Source organism: Molothrus ater, chromosome 5 (assembly GCF_012460135.2).
Source record: "Molothrus ater isolate BHLD 08-10-18 breed brown headed cowbird chromosome 5, BPBGC_Mater_1.1, whole genome shotgun sequence".
NCBI classification, from domain to species: Eukaryota; Metazoa; Chordata; class Aves; order Passeriformes; family Icteridae; genus Molothrus; species Molothrus ater.
The window spans coordinates 70,237,505-70,257,729 of record NC_050482.2 but is presented as its reverse complement, the minus strand read 5'-3'; the positions used below and the strand labels follow the sequence as shown (position 1 = coordinate 70,257,729).

Genomic DNA, 20,225 nt, shown 5'->3' with positions numbered 1-20,225 from the left:
AACTTTAACCACAGCTGCCAGATATGCTTATTTCTGACAGATTCCTCTTCCTTGTGCAGGAAGTCTGAAGGAATAAATTCTACCTGTAGTGAGAAACAGAAAAATCCTCACAATCCTCAAAGAATTAATGAATACACCTGCAAGTGCCTTCAAGATTTAGTAAGGAATATAGTAGCTTATTCCTCACTGAAACCAACTTACTTTTTCCTCTCAGTCCAGTATTACTATTCCCATATTATTTTATTGCCAGATCTTCCAACAGAGCAGGCACCTTGCTGTTACTGCACCAGCAGATGATGTCAGTTCAATACATGTTAAACATTCTCTCTGACCTGTACACGTTTTCTCCACGTAAAACATGATAAAAATGTGGTTGAACAGAATTTGGAATGAAGGCTTATGACCCTTTTGATAGATTAAAAATAGTTTTGAGAAGTAGAGCTTGGTTTTTTCCTTTCCAGCTTATTTTCAGAGATGAATAGAGCAAGGTCCTGAATAAAGTTTAGGACACACACACAAAACCCCATAACAAAAACTACAGAAAAAAAGAAACCCACCTGACCTTTAAGTAAAATACTAGCAGCATTCATACAGCCATTATTGTGATAAGAAAGAGGCAAACATGAAAAGGCTGTAACACACATTCTGATCAGGTGCAGCTTCCAAGCACCAGTATTTACTGGACTGTTTTCTCCTACTAGCTGAAGAATCCTATGGATTATCCCTTGAAAGCAATTTTAAAATCACCTGCTATCCTGGTATCAAAAATGTCTCTGCTCCTATATAGTTTATAATGCCTTGATAACTTCTGCCTACTTTTTGTGCAGAACTGGGGGATTGTTATTTAAAATTTGTTCTTGATTAAAAGGCCTCTGGCTATAGGGACAATATATCAGGATGCAACAGCAAATTCGAGGTGAGGAGCTGTGCTCTGGTTTGGAAACAATGCAGGAGATATGTAGAAAAATGAAACAAAATCAACAAAAGTCCCTTAAGATTTTTCCATATTGTGAAACAAAAAGAGTTTCTCCCAAAACAAAAATTTAATGGGTTTGTGCTAAGAAAGGAAGAAAAATAATTTTTCAGCTCCAAAGGAAACTCTAACCAAAAAACCAAACCGAAACAACAACAACAAATTTCCCCCCCTTCCTCCCCTTTTTTAAAAAATAGAAAGCCTTTCTGTTGTGAATGCTTCTATTATCAGGTCTAGAAATAAATATCAAATCCCAAGCACAGTTAGAGAAGCTTTACAGTCTCAATGTAATGATGACTACATGACATGTATGGTAAGCATTACATTCCTGCATTCACTCTAAAAGATAACAACTCCAGCAATTCAGTTGGCAAATACTGTTAACTCAGTATCATCAGTTCCTGGTGCATACCAGACCTTCTGGATGGGTCCCAGAGAACTACTGATCAAATTCTGAAAGCTGCTTATTATGTCTGATCTGAAATCCCTGCCCTGAGCAGCAAGGCTGTAGACATGGAATAAACATTCATTCATCAGCTTTTGAGAGCCACACACAGACTCAGGTGTGAAAAGCCTGCAGCCTTTTCACAGTCTGGATTGCAGCAAACTCCAATACTAAATCTCCACTAACATGAGTAATCTTCATTTTCTGGGAACACTTGATGCTGCAGAAAGATACTGATGACTAGAAATACCTATAGTTCCTCCCATTTAACAAGAAAGAAAATATTTCAAGCACTAAAACTTGAATATAATCTTCTAAGGACTTCATAGAGAGGAAAAAGAACATGATCCAGACTTCAGCATAATGTGGATAAGTTTTGCTTTGTTCACAGCAGTGGCATAAATTGTTCTACAGAGATAACACTGCTAACAGAGGCTGTTATTGGAGCACTAAATCAAGGCTAGATGTTTTGAATATAGTCTTTAACTAGCTTAGTCCATGGTGAGTGACTAATAATAAACCTCAAACAATCTGTTATTCAAGAGTAAGGTTAAGGCAGTTTCTAAACAAGTTTTTAAGTAAGGCTTTCATTTTAACAGTATATTTTATCTTTTTAACTTTTGTGGTAGAGAGAAGCTGTAATGGAGATAAACAAAACTCTTTTATGATACTCAGGGTAATAATCATCTCTTGGGGAAAAAAGGGGAAAAGAAACAAATTATTAGTTGGAATAACTGATTGGTGCTCTTGCTGTTAAAATTTGATCCTGTTTTCTTCAAGATAAACATGAATACATATGAGGGACAGAAAGGAATAGTAAAAATGGGAAATCCAGTCTGTCTCTTCCTTGGCTGTCAATTCTGACTTCATCTGCAAATGTGCTGCTTGAGGAAGGAAAGCACATGGGTTTTAGCTTCCCAGAGATCTGGAAAGATTTAACAGCACTGAGCAAATCTATGATTTTCCTTTAATTTTGGGTCACAGGCTTGTAGATTTTTGCATGCCTGCAATCCTAGACAGCTGAGCACAAGGAAGTAAAAAAAGGGTGGGAAGCAAATGAGGTGGAAAAGGACACACAAAGGTGAATTTGGCAGGAGCTTACAACTCACCACTCATTTGGCTTTTACTTCTAGCTTCAGCAGGTGAAAATATCATCTGGATTCCTCTCAAGGTTAGTGCTCCTAGATCAGTGGCATCATCATGAAGGTGAGCACTGGGAAGACAGGGACTAGGGACAACTTGTGATGCCCAAAAGAGAAGATGTAATATGGTTTTTCCCCACATCTGAGAGTTCAGCCCTAGGTTCCTGCAGATCAGATTTGGTCATTGCACTCACACTTGGCTTTTCTCAGACATGTTCTTAACACCAGCTTTGACATGCTAGCTCATGAGCCTAACTTTAAATATTTTACTGATTTTTAGTCTATTTAGTTTATGTATTAGGTGCAGACGTAAGGCATGCAGCATGTCAAAACATACATGAAATGGAAATGTGGGTACCTTGTACAAATTTGAATGCAGGCTTCTCCACAGAATGACTAATGGCTTGGCAAGTTCTGACTTGCTATCAGTAAATTGCAGTTTCTAATCTTACACTACCAAAAGGATTCTGCAATTCTTATGAAATTAGGGTGTGCCAAAAGCAAACAGAGAAATCTTCACAGTTGAAGATTTCCTGGCATAAATAAAGGTACAGAGAAGTAGGGAGTAAACACTGATTCCTTCACTGTTACTCAATAAATGAGATTTTCCTTGAGAGAGCTGCTGATTCAATAAAGTTCAAATTTGGAAATACCTGTAATCAGAGGAGTGTTTTAAATCCATTCCAATTACATTTTCTGAGCAGTGTATGGAGGAAGATGTTTCTCAGGTAGATGTTTATTAGTAACTATTGATTGTTTTTTAACATGAGCAATTAGCTGCCATTGAGGATGTTAAAAGAAAAGCACAGGAAAAAGGAATATATCCAAGAAAGAAGAGTCCCACAAACTGAATTAACCTTCTTCTCCCTTCTGCACCTGAATGTTTCTGGCCCTCCAGCTACTCAGCTTCTCCTGGCATCTTACAAATTGAATTGCTGCTTCCCTTCTCTGCTGTTCATGAAGTTGAATAATATAGAAAACAAATCTGGCATTAGGAAACCTGCATTTGAAGCAACTGTATGTTTGAAAGATTGCTGAAATCATTGCTGCTGATTCACCTTTTTTGCCTCTCTGAGCACACTGCAGTTGAGAAAAACAAACAGAGGAAAAGAGCATCTCAGAGGCCATTTTTTCCTCAAACAAAATGGAGAGAGACAAATTCCTTCCACAGCCCACACCAGTGCTCAGCTGCAGGGAGGGCCCTTGGATGGTACCCATGCAGCAGCCCCAGCTGCACTGGGGCAGCCACAGAGGGGTAGAGCAGCACCTGATGAGGCTGTTCCCTCCTGGAATCCACCCTGGACAGAGCAGACTCCTGCTCATCCCTTGGTCTGAGAGGTGCTGACAGTGCTGGGCACCTCTGAGCCAGTGAGGATTTTAAAAGGCAGGGTTTATAATTGTGTCCATTACTGTTAATTAATGTACTCTTCTTATGCCAGTCTATCATTCGACAAGACGCCGTTTACACAGCAAAAGATCACAAAGAAATAAAGCTTACAGAAGGAGGAATTAAAGTTATTGGAGTCAGGTGGGAAAGTCATACAGAAAAATCATTTTTCAGCCTTCCATGAAGTTCATTGTTTTCCCTTTTCTCCACATGGAAAGTTGTGATTAAAGAAAACTACCATGACCACCATGGCCTGAACTCAGTTCTTTCACTTTGCTATTCATTCTCCATATTTGAGTCTCCAGATCATTTTGTGGAAATGCTGTTTTATTTACACTTTTAGATCACTTCAATTTCAACTTATCAAAATTACCTTATAATAAACCTTAACATGTAAACATCTGCAATATGCACACTCAAACAGATCAGTAAAACAAACAAATATCAAAGCATGTGTTTTATGATGACACACCTTGAATTAACATACTTAAAACAAAAAACAAACCACTGTACCTTTGCCTGATGTTTCCACACTTTGAAGAGAATTCTATAAAGACAAAACCAGATAGGAAAAAAAGTAATCAGTCACTTCAGAAAAGACTGGGTAGAAGTTCTAATGGTTGTAGAAGTAGAAAATACAGTGGAAAGGGGGAAGGATTTAGATTTATCTTAATGTTATGATGACACAAGACATGACTGGGATTCAGAGAACCAGGACCTGATTCCTCTACCACCTCAGCCAAGCCACTCAGTCCTGATTTCTGACAGTATTTGGGCAAGTCAAGGTACAAAGAAGCACTCATCAAATGTGCTCACACATTCTCAGCAACCACAGTGGTACAACAGAGAGAAGAATTCCCTCTCCACCCCTTTGCAAGCCTTACAATCAGATGTGAAGCCCTGAGGGCAGGGTCTTGGCATCCTCTCAAAGGTGAGGAGCAGCAAGTCTCCACTCAAGTGGCCTCCATTTCACCTACGCCTGTGCCAGACCACTGAAAACAGCTGTGCTCTTTAAGGGCCTTTGAGCAGGCAGCTGACCAGAGGTGGCCAAAGGGAAATATTGAGTGAGGGGAGACCCCAAAGTGCTCTCCAGCTTCCTCATGAGGGCAAGTGACAGGCACTGATGTCTTGTCCTGGTCATCAGTGACAGGACCCAGGGGAATGACATGAAGCTGTGTCAGGGGAGGTTAAGTGGATATCAGGAAAAGCTTTTTCGCCCAGGGGCTGGTTGGGCTCTGAACAGGTTCTTCAGGGAAATGGTCACAGCTCCAAGCCTGACAGAGTTCTGGAAGCATTTGGGTGACACTTTAGGGCACAGGGTGTGATTCTGTGCCTCCCTTCAGGGTGTCCTCTGCAGCGACAGAAGTTGGACTTCGACGATCCTTGTGGATCTCTTTCAACTCAGAATGATCTATGATTATATGAGTCTGTGATCAGACTTGTATCTACAAAAATGAGGAGCAAATCTTGACCAGAGAGATTGCAAAGATAATTCTGCATTTCAGTATTGCCTCTGGCTTGCACTGTTTGAACCCACATCCCTGTAAGGTTTTCTGCCCTTCAAAGTCATTAATCCCTTTGCAGTGGGCTCAGAATGCTTCGTGTTAGTACATATGTATTCAGCATGATGCTTCTCAAAAATTACAATGCATGCGGAGGTGGTAGAAGAAACACAATGCTGGATGTACATTCTCCCCCTGGCACCCAGCTTGGAGCTGCCAGCATTTGTCTGGTGAAGATGAACAGAAGAAGTCAAATGCTTACTTGAGGCGAGAAAAGCAGCATCCAGGTTGAGAATTATGTTTGCACAATCTTCATAATGCAGTGAGACAAATGGGAACAGAGACTTTTGTTCAATTCCCTCAAATTTTGGAAAGTAAACAGCCTTTTGGCACAGTACTTATAATTTCAACATAGTATAGCATGCTTAATATATAGTGGATTAGTGCCTGTTCTGGCAGGATTTGATCTCCTATGACATTTTGTGAGCTGCTGTAAGAAAGGAATGGGGGGAAAAAAAATAAGGAGAGATGAAAAACATTAAGTATGCATCAGGCCCAGAGCCTCCCCTGAATGGATTTGAAAATCCCAGGGTTAGGTTGGTTAGAGACTGAAATAATCGCATTTACAAAGAGATGCAATCAGTTAAGAAGAAACCAGCACTGGTGCCAGTTGCTTTCATAATCTCTTAACCACGGTACAGGAATGCACAATACTGGAAGAGAGGAGGTAATAAGTACAATTTAATTAAAGACAGAAGATTGAAACTAAGTTTCTTTGTTTTGGTTCAGGTTTTTTAGGGTTTTTTTAAAACCAAATTCAATAGAAGCACATTCTTTTTTTTTTTTTTTCCTAAGTAGGAGAGCACATATGTACAGATAGGTATAAACAAACGTACACTGGCAACCTATGCAATTTACACTGGAAGGAGTAAGCAGTGGTTTCCCTGAGGCTTTATGTGCACTTGTGTCAAATGGATGTATTAAAAAATATTCCACACAAAACCACACCATATATTACACTAAAGCATCAGGAAATCATGTGGAAAAGCAGTTATAATGTTTTTCTGGCACCTCTTCCTTAGCAGATGTGTAATGCTGCAGTGTGTGAGATGTAACAGGTAGCCTCAAAAATGTCACTTAATTTGTGAGGCTGTTTACCTGCTCATCTGAAAAAAGCCTCTCTTCCTTCTAACAAAATCTTTTGGTACTACACTGATGAACATAATAGAAACAATTCAAGCAATATGGTAAAATACAATAACATTGCAGCATTTAATAATTTTTTCAGTGCCCAAAAGTTACATAAAAAATGACCCTACCATTCTATATGAGTTTAAATCAAAAAGAGGTTTGAGGGGGTTGGTACTCCATTGAATAACTGGCTGCTGAGTACTAATTTTGACTACATACGTTGCTACGGACAGGAAAGCTGGTCAATTTGTCTTTGCACAAATATTAACAAATAGAGATGCAATCTGATTTGTTACATTTATATTCTACATGTGAGGTAGATGCATGTGGCATTCACATTCTCCTAAAAAATTCCTTTGCCCAGGATTTTTCTCCTGGAAAGCTAAGAGCCTCAGAGGAAAGGAAAACAAATCTTATCTCATTTGCTTCTCCTGTGTTTTTCTCACATGTGGATGTGTTTGGAGATTGTTTAGCCACAGGTGATTATTTCATTGGATTCTGCTGTGAGTTGTTTTCACTCATTGGCCAATCAGGGCCAGGCTGTGTCGGGACTCTGGAAAGAGTCATGAGTTTTCATTATTATCTTTTTAGCATTCAGTAAGTATCTTTTCTGTATTCTTTAGCATAGTTAAGTTTAGTGTTTTTTAATATATGATAGTATTATAAAGTAATAAATTAGCCTTCTGGGAACATGGAGTCAGATGCATCATTCCTGCCTTCGTTGGGACATTTCCCAGCAAATACAATATTGCATGTCATGTGTAATGACTATCCTCACGAAATGGGACAGTGCTCAAGTTACAAAACATGCAGGAATATATCTGACTGCTTTTATGACATTTATAGTTCAGCTGCTGAGAAAGATGAAGCTCTTTATGGAATCAAAGCCCAACCTTTTATGGATTGCTGAGGTCTATTGACTGTCCTAGCAGTATTTCTCAGAGGAGTGAAAAGGCAGCAGCAGCAACAGCACTTGAAGTCAGTTGTTAGTCAGGTCTGCTTCGGCACAGAGGGAGTCAGAGGGACAGAGGTGGCACACAAGGTCACAGGCAGCTTTTACAGGAAGGCTTCAAGGGACAGACAACCAGCTCAGCTAACCAAGCCTGAAAGGCAGCGTTAAGAGAACAAAACCTCAATAACTGAAAAACTTTATAGCATGAAAGACAATCTAGGCACTAGTTTTCAAGAGATATGTTGTTAGAATCCAAAATGCAAAGAATTCTCAGAACTTTGGGCCTGCAAGCCAAATCTCAGAATTAAGCACAGGATTCAATTTGAGACCTTAGAAGAGGTTTCCAAACTTTGGTGTTGGAAGCGAGAATGCAGATTTTTAGTTTAAAACAGAGACACGTTAAGAAGAAGAAGTTTAAAGTTTTGTAGTTTAAGATTTAGAAAAAATAAATGTAGCTACAAAGGTAAACAAGGAGTTTAGAATGCAGCACTGTAAGTTTATGTGTCATAACATGATTGGCTAAGAAAGCTTACACTGTAACATGAGCCCATAAAACGAAATATTTAAGGATTAAGTCAAAAACATAAATATCCTTGTTAGCAGTATTTTATTAGTCAATAAATCCTTAAAAAGTTTTGTAACTAAGGGTCTTGTGACTTTCTGAACCATGCAGTAAAGATGTGAACCAAGCTCACCCTTCCTGCCTATGTAGAAGATAAGAAAATAAACCACATCATCTAAAAACTCAGAGGTCTTGTCTCTAACTCATTCAAAACTCCTTAAAAAATTCCCGTAATACATGAAGAAGCTTCTTACTGAATATTAGAACAGAAAAATATTTAAGACTGCTCAATCAGGACAATCTTTTCAACATTCAGAAGAGGCTATTCAGAACAGTATCATTTTGCTCATTACAGATGAGCAAACAGTACCATTATCATCATCCCTTATCAGCTGCAGCCTCTGGACATCCCAGCCAGGACCAGCACTCTGCTGTGCTGGAGACTGCACAGAGATAAAGAGCTGTGACTTGCTCTGCAAGGATAATCTAAACAGGTTAAACAGGAAAAGGGAAGTGTATTGCTCCCTCCATGTGAGGAAGAACATGGAAATTGCTTTAGAAGAAGCTGCAAATATTGGAGACAGTATATACAGTGGAACTGGACATTTTGACATGCTGGAGAATGAGCAATAGCAAACAGGGAACATTTGGAGCAGAGGTTTTTTGTTTGTTTCTTTCTACAACAAGTAGATCAGGTGATAATTTAATTATTTGCCCATTAATAGCCAATTCATCTCAAAAATAAAATCAATATTTTCATAACAACGACTCTGCAGATAAGCAGAAGAAAATGTCAACATCCACAAAAAAACTAAGACTTGAAAAAGATGTCCTGTACTCTTAGGGTTTTGTCCCATTATGTAATTCTGCATGGCATGTGGTGTTTTCTGACTTAGGATGAACCACACTAATAGGAACTGATTTGTCTCTTTGACCACTGTACCTATTTCTCTGCTCAACTTCAGAGAGGATGGGGCTGCAAATGGACCAAGGGCTATATAAAGCAGTTATAAGAGGCAGTTTACACATTAGGTTCACAGGGCTGACCTGAGCACTAAAAGATAAAATACACTAAATTTTTCTTGCCTCAAATAAGTGTTTTTAACAAATTATTCCTGATATATTTCTTCTGCTCTAATTCCTTTCTAAAACAAAGTTCTGTTGCTTCCCTCTCTATCTTTTACCTGGACCCAGCTCTTTGTCTATCTCTTAAGACACATTCTGGATTGAGAAAATTCTTGTCTGAAGGACAAGACACTGATCATCCTGACACCTCTTAAGAGAATCTGGATTTTAACTGAACAGCAAATCACATGAATCCCTTGTTACTTCCTTTATCTCTTTCTCTACAGTATTTACCCTCTAATATCTAAGAAAAGCTTTTCTTAAATGGATATTCTTATTTCCATTTGATTCCACATCATGCCAGATAAATGTGTGTCAACACAGACTCATTTATGCAGGAATTTACCCCCAGTTGTGACTTCTAATAATTGATGCCAAAACAGAATTTAAAAGATTTAGGATCATATAGAAGCAAGATTTGCAGGGAAGCATGAACTAGAAGGGAAGCAAGAAAAGCCACTTCAGGGAAACAGCTGGTCAGGTCTGAGCAATGAACCAAAAACCCTAGAGCTGCCTTGGTTCTTCAAGTCTTGGGTGTTCTTACACATAGCACAAGCCATGGAAAAAAAACAAAATCAAACCCAACAGGAAAGAGAAAGGATAAAAGTCTTGCAGGAGGCAGGTAATGGTCTGAATGCAAGCATCACATAGACCCTGGCATGTTTTTCTAAAGACTATTTGTTGTGAGAAAGAATAACAAGAGACCATGCAAGGAGAGAATTCCTCAATAATTTTTTTTAAGTGTGAAGAGGGAATTTCCTTAGGATGTGAAAAAATTACCACTACTCTCAGTTACACCAGAGTAAATCCAAGTGATTAATGGCTTGATTTTTAGATTTGCTGAGCACCTGTATCTCCAAGATGCTGACTTCAAAAAGAGCTTTTGGGTGCTCAGAACTTCTATAAATCAGGTCATAGTGACTTTTCTAAGGTCACACCAAAGCAGATGATGACCAAACTGAGAACGGATACTGCCCTCCAAAGTCCCAGTTCACAATTATTCAGAAACCCCTGGAAAAGCCAATTCAGAGTTTTAAGAGTATTTCAGCTAAAATCAAGACTGTATGATGCTGGTACTCTATTTATTTCTATATAGGGACATTTCAATCTGAAAAAAAAATCACTATTTAAATGACATTTTTGGAAGTTTTTTTAAAATTACTGACAACCTGTACTAAATATCTGCAAATCTAATACTCTGAAATCACAAGATAAATGGTAAATAGGTGATGTGGCAGAGCTTTCTACATTGAGTAGGAACAAGAAAGAGCTGGAGGGGAATATCAGTTCAAGTTAAACATGTGGCAAATCTTCTGTTGGTCTGTATCACATCACACGTGGTCAACATTCTTTTTTTTTTACAGTGCCTCTACCCAACAAATGTCAAAGGGAAAACAAGACAGCAAGACAGTAAAAAGTAGCAAGACAGAAAAATGGACTTGATCAATCAAAAAAAGTAGTGATACCCATTCAAGTTCCAGTTTTAAAGAGAAAAATAGGACATGAACATGCATCTTTTACCTGTGCTCTCCCCAAAGCATGGAGTTTCCAGATTGCATCAGTGATGTCTCTGGTTTCCACAAAACACAGGACACTGCAGATGGCTTTAGCTGCTTCAATCACATTATCAACATTATTCTGTTGATAGGAGAGAAATAAGGAGAATAAAAGGAAGCAGTAGACATGCAGAATTTACCAAAAATACCTGACCATAACCTTCATGGCAGTGAGGGGTAGGAAATCCTACCCTCTCAAACAGAATTCAAACACCATGGTTTAGTCTGGCTACACTGAAATCACCACAGGCCAATATTTTTTAAGGATGGTGACATTTCTGTTGAAGTCCAATTATCTCCCGCAAAACGTATGCTGGTCAAAACCAGAACAAATTTGGTATCAAGGACTGATTTTAAGGGAAAATCTTGGTTTGGATGAATTGCAGAAGTGTGGAAGCACTGTAGAGAAACTCCATAGGAGACCTGAAGCCAAGTGATTCATGAGCATTCTGTAATTCTGTGAATTTATCCTCACTATTGTCTCCTACCCATTTCTGCCAGAGTTGGAAAACAGCCACATTCCTCCTAAAAATAGGTACTATGTGGGAGGCTGCATAATCTGACACCTGTGGACTAAGTACTTTTGCAACGATCTTTCTGCAAAATTATATATTTAGTTAAAACTATGGGATCTTATTGATTGTAAATTTAGATATTTTAATATTGCCAAATTTAGATATTTTAATATTGCCATATGGGAAAAAAAAAGTTTCTAGATGAAATACTTTGGGGAACTAAAAAAAGAAAATAATTGAATCCCCAAAGAAAGGAAAACACAATATGAAGTACTCTATGTCCAGGAAAATAAATAAGTACAAATTCATGGCTTTCTGGAGGGTTATATCACTTCATTAAACGTTAAAATACATTCTCTGAACAAGCAGAAGCTCTCCTATAAATATTCTTCATGTTTCTGTACTGATAAATGTTCCTTTTAGTGCACTATAGCATGTGGATGTACCCATGAACCCATTTCTCTAACTCAGGCATCTCATGCCTGAAAAATACAAATTGTACCAAGATGAACTTTCTGTTTTCAGGTTTGAGGTCTAGGCACAGACTGTACTGAGAAGGTTAACACCTGTCATTATTAGAAATAAATATAAAAATATATTGAGCTTACTAATTGCACATTACCTGCTTCGAGCAAAACTAAAGCAGGAATGAATTACATGAAATATCCACAAATATCTGGTGGTCAGATTCTTTTCAACATAAGTTTTTGGGTTTTTTGGTTAGTAATTAAGGACACAAACACCTTTTCACGCTACAGGTTCTAGAGAGGAAAAGACTGACTGTAATCTCTTGAGAATTTTAGATCCTCCTTGGGGCTGAAGATGATTGACTGCTCAGTGGCATGGCTTTGCTACGTGTAACCCTGACAACTCCAGAACATTATAAAAGCTGGTTTACTCTGATTTCTTGAAGAAATGAGTATATACATAAAATAAGTGTAAAATAAGTGTATATATATATATATATTAATTACTATATAGAGTTTTTAATTAATATAAAATATCACTCCAATTTTGCATTTGATTTAAATAAGTTTTAATTTAGCATTTTACTTCTTCACAAGCAGAGATGTATTATTGGAAGAAGGAATTTTGTGCCTATAAATACAGCTCTACAGGGTAATTTCTGAGCAGTAACAAGCAATAGACATCCACAAAAGTAACCCTTAAAGAGAGAAACAGCTCTCTGGATGGAGAAAAACAAAACCAAAAACCCAAACCCACCCACAGTTTATGTATTTTTGTATGCACATATAAATGCTATTCCATAAAGAGAATTGGTGTCTTGAGGAATGTATCAATTTCTGTTTAACATGCTATTCTGTTTAGAGATAAACTATCAAAGTATTAATATTTATAGAAGCTACTTACCATACAATTTATTTTTATGGTAGCTACTTCTAAGGAGCATATTGCAGATGAAGAAGAGTAAGCACATAAAATTATGTGATACTGAATACTACACATGATGCCTTCTTCCACACTATTTCTCTGCTGGGACATTATCATGTAAAGAGTTCTCTTTCTTCATGAAAAGAGGTTGGGGTTTTTTTATGTGTAGATACATGAAATTGATTTTTGTCCCAAAGAAGGGAAGATGGAGATTCATTTCTTACAAAAATTTTACATCTTCTGAAATTCCAAAGGAATTCAGTCAACAACTTGTAATTTTTTCCCCCTTTACATATTTAAATAGAGCAAAACCTTAGAAGAATATTTTGGTGTTTCAATAATTTATATGATAAAAAAAGTTATTTCATTCTAGAACTTCTATACTCTGTATAAAAAATTTACAAAGTCCTCTCTACAGTAACAGTACATTTTGAAAGGATTTCAAAATGAAGTGCATAAAAAGTGGTTGTCAGGGCAATCAAAATTGGCTGCTTATTTTACAGCACACATTGTCTGAAAAATACATTTCAAAACTTACATTTCAACCCTAACAGCACTGATTCCATCTTTGTGCCAGACATCTTCATTATCTTTTTAAAATTTTTGTTTTATAAAGTCATTATCAATCTCAAAATTAATTTTCCATTTATTTACTATTATTACTAATTAGATTAATAATGATAGTGAGCTTGTGCCATAAGTCAAATGTACTGATATCCCCATATCTGTTGGAAGAATAAATTTGTAAATAAGTAGAAAAATGTGCAAAATTTTTTTTCAACTGAGAATCTCAAGGTGTGTCTGGTTAAAAACTGAATGCTTAAAGAACTTCCAGCTGAGTACAGAATTTCAGCAGTTATGTGTGCACTTAATTTACAATCTGTGAACAGTTCCCAGTGTCTTAAATTCCTGAATGCAGTGCTGAAGGTGGATTGTGCTGAACCAGAGAGGAGTAACAACAGTGCTAGGTGGGAATGGGAATAGCTTGGAAAAGTGACAGAATTACTTCTGTGCAGATTTGGGATAAGGAGGAGTTTACAACAACCCCAATTTTAGACCTTCTTTAAGCAATCTAATCAGAAGTTAGAGAAAATAAGTAAACAAGGATTCAAAGCCCAAATAAAGGGGTCTCATTTTTTGTTTTGTTTACTACATATTACTCATTACATTAGAGCTCCATCATTTTTTGAGCCACTAATTAAAGCAAATCAGACTTCATGACTCTAGGTTTGAAAAATCTCCATACACTGAGCCTCTGAATGAAAATATCCATGATATGACCTAAATCATTAACTTCCAATCCTACTCTTTTAAGCAATTAATATGAACGTATTGAGTGTCCCTGAGTAGAAAAGGCCTTATTTAAAAAAAAAAACAAACCCTACAGAGAAATTTAGCTGTAGACACACACATATTTGCTGGATGGTATGAATATTTGAAAAATGTACTTCCTTCCCTTTATAAAAAGTTAATGGTTTCAAGAAATTGCTTACTCAATGTAAAAATCTTTAGCAAAAACAAATTTAGGAATGCTTCATTATAGGTCTGAGGAATATCTGCACGGCGTCAGTTGCAGAGGGTGGATTGCAAAGTCTCATTAATGGTGAGGTTATGGCTTTTTTTGAATTTAGAATCCTCTTGCTTTAGGCCCTAAAATTTCAAGTGAATGTAAATAACTACCCTGGTGGGTCTACTTCAGTGAAGAAATATCCATGTGCATTTGAGCTTGGGGAATTGACTTTTCCAAATGGTTATGACTGCATCACATTTTATACACTAAACACTTCCCTTTGAGATGATGCTTACAAAGAAAAATTCAGCAAATACCTGCACAGTACCAGACCCAGTGTTTTACTTTGTAGCCAGGCACACTTCAACAGCCTCTAAACTTGTGTTTTGCATTTTGAAAAAGCATCTAAGATTTACACAAAATGTAAAATGTTTGTATATATCTATATAATGTATTTATACATATTATATATTATTGATATATATGTATTCATGTATGTGTCTCTACGTTTAGGTGGATTTCTGTACATGTGTGTACATGTATAAAATTTGTATGCAAATTTATGTTTTCTGCCTATTCAAAATGGAAATAATAATAGATCAAGAATATCCAGAGATACTAAATTCTGAACTAAAATGTAAGTGACAGAGTTCTGAAGAAAAATACTCATTTTACGTTGTAACATATATTTCAAAGTAATGCATAACTTAGCATAATGAGTTATAACTCTGGAAGGGATACACTGGAATATCTTCATGCTACAGCAGTATTCTTTGATTTTTATAAGTCTTTTGTTCTTTTAGTTTTAAACCCTAGAAAATCAGTTATCATGCCAACTTGAAAGTCAGATCAAATCAGTTATCATGCCAGCTTGGAAGTCAGATCAAATAAACATGTGGTTTCTTCCAAGGTATGACTCAATTTGTCCTTTAGACATTTGTCCTTAAAACATTGGACAGCAGAGAAGATTTCCTAAAAGAGTTTTCCTTCACGCATGTAGCATTCAATTGGCAGCCTACAATGCTTGAAAATAAAGCTCTTGGGAATTTTGCTGGCTAAATTTAATCCTTCAAACTAGCACATGCTTGCATGTATGTACTATATATGTAAACATTAAGCTTGGGGGTTTTCAAAATCAGGGACAAATTTTGCAGATCCATATGATGCATTATACCTCTACTAATTCCAAATATTATATTGCCAACTCAAACAACTCTGGTTTTATTTACAAGTTCCTTGACACGTGAAACAGTCACCTTTGATATTTTAAATTTATAACACTTTCTTCCTAGCCTCAGACCAAGTTTTATTAAGAGAATTTATATCCTTTCAAAGTCAGATTAAGCAGTCTTAATGAAAAGTCTTCCTTAATTGCATCTAAGACAGATTAATAATTAGATACCTTTCATGTAGAAGTTAATGCTTTTCTGGTGTAACAAACTGAGAACAAATACCTCATTTTGCAGCAGATATTCCACTTGACCTCTGTAGTTGATAATAACAGAGACAAGGTTCTGCCTAGGAATCAGAAAAAAAAGGGAAACAACATCAAGTTAATAAGAATTAGATAAAGAGAACAGGTTTGGATTTGTTTTTTGTTGGTTTTTTTTTTTACATTCTAGACATTTGAAATAATTTGAGAGCAATTTTATATTAGTATAAAATAAAGCCAAGTGTGTATGCAGACATCATGCAATTGAGCCTGGACTTCCCTGGGTTTTTGGTAGACTTTTGCCACAAAGAATAGATGAAAAAAGTCTATTTATAGAAGATACAAGTTTCCCAAGTTAAAGAACCCCAGTAAGTGATTTGCTGTTTCAATGTCTATTGAAATTCACTTCCCATTTATTTTACTCTTTATGGTTAAGCAAGTGTTTTAATATTACCTTAAAGAAGGATGGACTCAAGTATATGCTACATTCTTACAGCTAGACTTGATGATCTTAATGCTCTTTTCCAACTTAGATGATTTTATGATTCAAAGCCTTCTGCCTCAATCACTTCACAGACTTAAACTGCATGGAATCAGATAAAACATCTGCCCAAGATCTGGAAAATCTCAACACTTCCATAACACAGGCTAAGTCCCAAGTACAAAAGTATGTTATAAAACAGGACAGCACTGCTACATAACCCATGAAACTTAATTTGCATGCAGTTCTCAAGTTTACATGCTCAAACTGTTTCAGCACCTGCCTTTCCATAGCATTTCCTAAGCAGTAAAATTTGCTTTACTTCTGTAGAGAGCCACTCACCACTCTGTGGTTGCATGCCTCTGTCATGCTACAGAAGCTGCCACAAAATTTGTACAGGCAGATTGCTGAGTCTTAGCAAAGCTTCACTAAATTAATTAGGATTATGAAGAGGAGCATACACCTCTCTACACTAAACTCCTCAAGCTGTAAATCTCACACTTTTACTACTCCAGGCTCCAAGTGCTATCTGGAATAATATTTTTGCTTATAAGAAGCATTTGTGGAATTTTCTGTGTTTCAAGCACTGTGAAATTCCTGCTGTTCTTCATTAGTCAGCTGAACAAAACACAAACAGGTGCCTGTGAGACTATTGCTAAGACATCATCCTGGCAAGCCTCCTCTGTAGGAAAGGATAAGTAAACCTTAATTCCCAGTTTTACACCTTGCCTAGCCCACTGATTAGTAAAAGGGACACATCATTGCCTTGATGGCCATCAGACATAGTTGGGGTTTGCACATGCTTATATGAAAGAGAGCAAACTGCAATTTAAATTCTTCCTTGATTGTTTGTTTTACCCTATCATTTGATTCCTGTCTTTTAAATTCTACTCTTCTATCCCACACCAATCTTTTATTAAGGTTCTTCTCTTCAGAAAGCTTAGAAGAAATTTCCCCCCACTCTTCCATCCCCATTGCAGTCTGGTAGCTGTAAGTCCCAAAAATATTTTGATATTTTTTCAGAGCTTCAAAGCAAATTAACCATTTATAGAGCAACTGTGTGTGTCCTCATATATTTTAGTTGGGCCAACTAAGCAATTAGAATTTAGAATTGCAACTGCAGCCCAAAGTACAGGTTTAATGGTATATGATTAGATTTTCATTATCTATATTTCATGGCAGAAAGAGAAGACTCATTGCACTGAAATAAAACAGAACAAAGAAAAGTTAGGTGGTCTCCCCTGTGCCAGTACCACAGTGCATTTCCCTGGATATGCCAACTATTCTCTTCCTCCTACAGGTAGTTTTGCCTTTACAGCTTTTTATTTCCAATCTGCACTGGCTTTATCTAGCCAGGCAGTTTGTATGTGGAGCTGCTGCCTGGAAATTCCTCCTGTAATCCTGTTAAATCATAGCTAATACAAGTTGTCACTCTGCTTTGACCGAGTCTTCAGGCATAAGATCTTTTTCACAGCCTTGCCCAGTTCAAAAATATATCTGAACATATGAGCTTGCCTTGTTGTATTTTTCCATGGAGGTGAGCATGTTTATTAGCATGGTTGGTCAAAATGCAGGTTAAAATGCAGAATAATTTCCTAAATTACAATGCTAGTTCAAAAAATTAGCATATTTTCCATCAGTTTATTTTCCCCTGGAGAATTTTTGGCATAAAGCAGCCATAATTTTGCATCATTAATAGGAAACAAACCCAGCAAGTTGTAATGATGATTGAAATACCCCTACTAATGCCATCCTGAGTCCTTGTCTGCCAGATAGCTAATAATACCCATATCTTATCACACAGACATGCCTCATACTTGTGCATCATTATAGCTGTGTATAAATAAGGCAAGCCTAACCAACCCGTGAACATTTAGTACTTCTTTGATGTTAAGGACATTTCTTTTCGATTTTAGCAAGTCAATATGGTGCAAGAGTTTTGAAAAGGAAATAAGCACAAACAGGAGAGGCAGTCCTAGCTCCCAGCTGCTCTAAATGGGAGGAGGATGACAGGTACATAGCATGGACCTGCAACTTTCATTTTTCAGTCTCCTGGCAGCAGCACCTACCATGGAGAAATGCTAGGTTCCCCTTCTAAAATGCTGTTTATCACCATTCTGCCTCACTAAGCAGTGCCCAAATGCATGCCTGGGGCCAGAGGGTTGTGGTGAAGGGAATTGTTGGGAGCTGTTCCCATGTGATTGTCCTCCAAGGTGGGCCCCTCACCACAAGAAGGGCATTGAGGTGTTGGAGTGTGTCCAGAGAAGGGAGCAGAGCTGGGGATGGGTCTGGAGCGCAGTTCTAATGGGGAGAGGGAGATGGGATTGTTTAGCCTGGAGAAGAGGGACCCACAGAAAATGATCCTGTCCTGCAGACATCCTCTGTGCTACCAAATTTCATACACTTGCCATCTGTAAAATTTATTTCTTCTACTCAGTTCTTTGGAGCAAGGACCAGAATGGAAATCTGGGCCATGCTCCTAGGAAGCCAGATGGGTCCCCAGTAAGCACCAGGTACTCCCCCTTAAACAAGTCACTACCCCTCTGTTTTCCTCCATCTGCCTAATGACAGGTGTGTCATTTAAGTCCACTATTGTTGGTAAATTACTTTATAACACAATGATGAAAAACATTGCAAAAAGTGTCAACAGCTTCTTTATCTAAAATGAGAATTTATCTAAATGGAATACAATTAAAGATGAATGAGGAATATATCTCATTTAGTGTTTGTCCATCACAGACTAGCTTTACAATCAACTTCATTTTGACTGCCAAGTTAAAGGCCCACCATAGTTAGTCTCCATTAAAAAAGAAGAAAAAAAATGTAAAAAGAGGTTTAAAGATAACTGAACTGTGAAAATACAGTCCTAATGAAGAGCAAACCTACTACTTTTACAATATTTAATGTCAAATATTCTCTAACAGCAACACATACACGACGATTTTGACACCTTCAATCATGGGAATCTTTGGGAAAAATGAAACCTTCAATGAAAATTTCAGTAATATGAAAAGGAGACAATTGGGAAAAATTACATGGATCTGAAAAACATTGATTTTTGCTAAGTAACAACTAAGGTCTGAAAAGAAAAAGTCTGAAATATTGAACCAATTGTCTTTCTCATTGGTATCATTCCTGTCCCCAGTAGTTCTCAGAATTGTCCTTTGGTGCAAGGAGGCTTCCTACAAATATAAACAATTAGAAACATAAGTATTGCTGAATAGCAGCTTACCAAATCAGTCTCCAGGCGCAAGTGTCTTCCAACAGCTCGTTCACACTGAACCTTCTTTGGTCATCTCCACTCTGTGGAAGAGAGGTGTATGGTGACATACATTATTCTGATAAAGAAGAATGCATATCAGAGATGTTAACATGGTATTTTCCAAAGTCAGAATGTTCTCAACTGTGTTCAGGATGTTTTGATCTGAAATTTTATTTGGTGAATATTTTATGTTACACTGGGTGGCACTATACAGGCACCAGTGGGGCCAAGAGTGTTCAGGAAAACAAGCTAGCTGGATTTAGAAATAGAGCTTTAAATTAGATTCAGTGGGGGAACCAGGATGTGCTTGAATCCAGGCAGGGAGATTGGAGGCAGTGGGATATTCCAGTGCCCTGCCTACATGGGAGACATGAAGAAGGCAGACAACATGGCCTAGGGAATGCATCAATTCTGCTTTGATTTCACACTGAGGCGGTCCAGAGGAAGAGATGATGCAGACTTAGAGGTGAGCTGTGAGGGGAAGCATCACCCTGGGCAGCTTAGGGCTTTGCCATTTGAAGGACCTGGATATTCTTCCACCAGCTTTTGCTGTGTCAGAAAACATTATTAAGTATGTCAGTAGCAAGTGGGTGTCCAAAGAAAACACCTTCATTGACAAAGATGGTCCCACTTGGCAAATGGGTGTACAGAAAAAGCAGAGGACTTTATGGCTTGTTTTGCCTCAGTCTTTAAGACTACTGATAAACCTGGGGCTTCCCAGTCCTCTCAGCTGGAGGAGCACAACTGCAGCAACGTGACCTTCCCTTTGTGGACACTGTGATTGTAAGGGGCCAGCTG

General features: G+C 37.5%; 1 protein-coding gene across 1 annotated transcript in view; it reads right to left on the bottom strand.

Moving 5' to 3' along the window:
- PIK3C2G (phosphatidylinositol-4-phosphate 3-kinase catalytic subunit type 2 gamma) overlaps window positions 1-20,225 on the bottom strand; it is a 190,033-nt gene that overhangs the window by 146,819 nt on the left and 22,989 nt on the right. The window contains exons 6-9 of the mRNA XM_036401795.2: window positions 19,398-19,468; window positions 15,707-15,770; window positions 10,801-10,917; window positions 4,461-4,494 (exon numbers count right to left, since the gene is read on the bottom strand). Of these exons, the coding sequence (XP_036257688.1) occupies window positions 4,461-4,494; window positions 10,801-10,917; window positions 15,707-15,770; window positions 19,398-19,468 (286 nt within the window). The remainder of the gene's footprint in view (window positions 1-4,460; window positions 4,495-10,800; window positions 10,918-15,706; window positions 15,771-19,397; window positions 19,469-20,225) is intronic.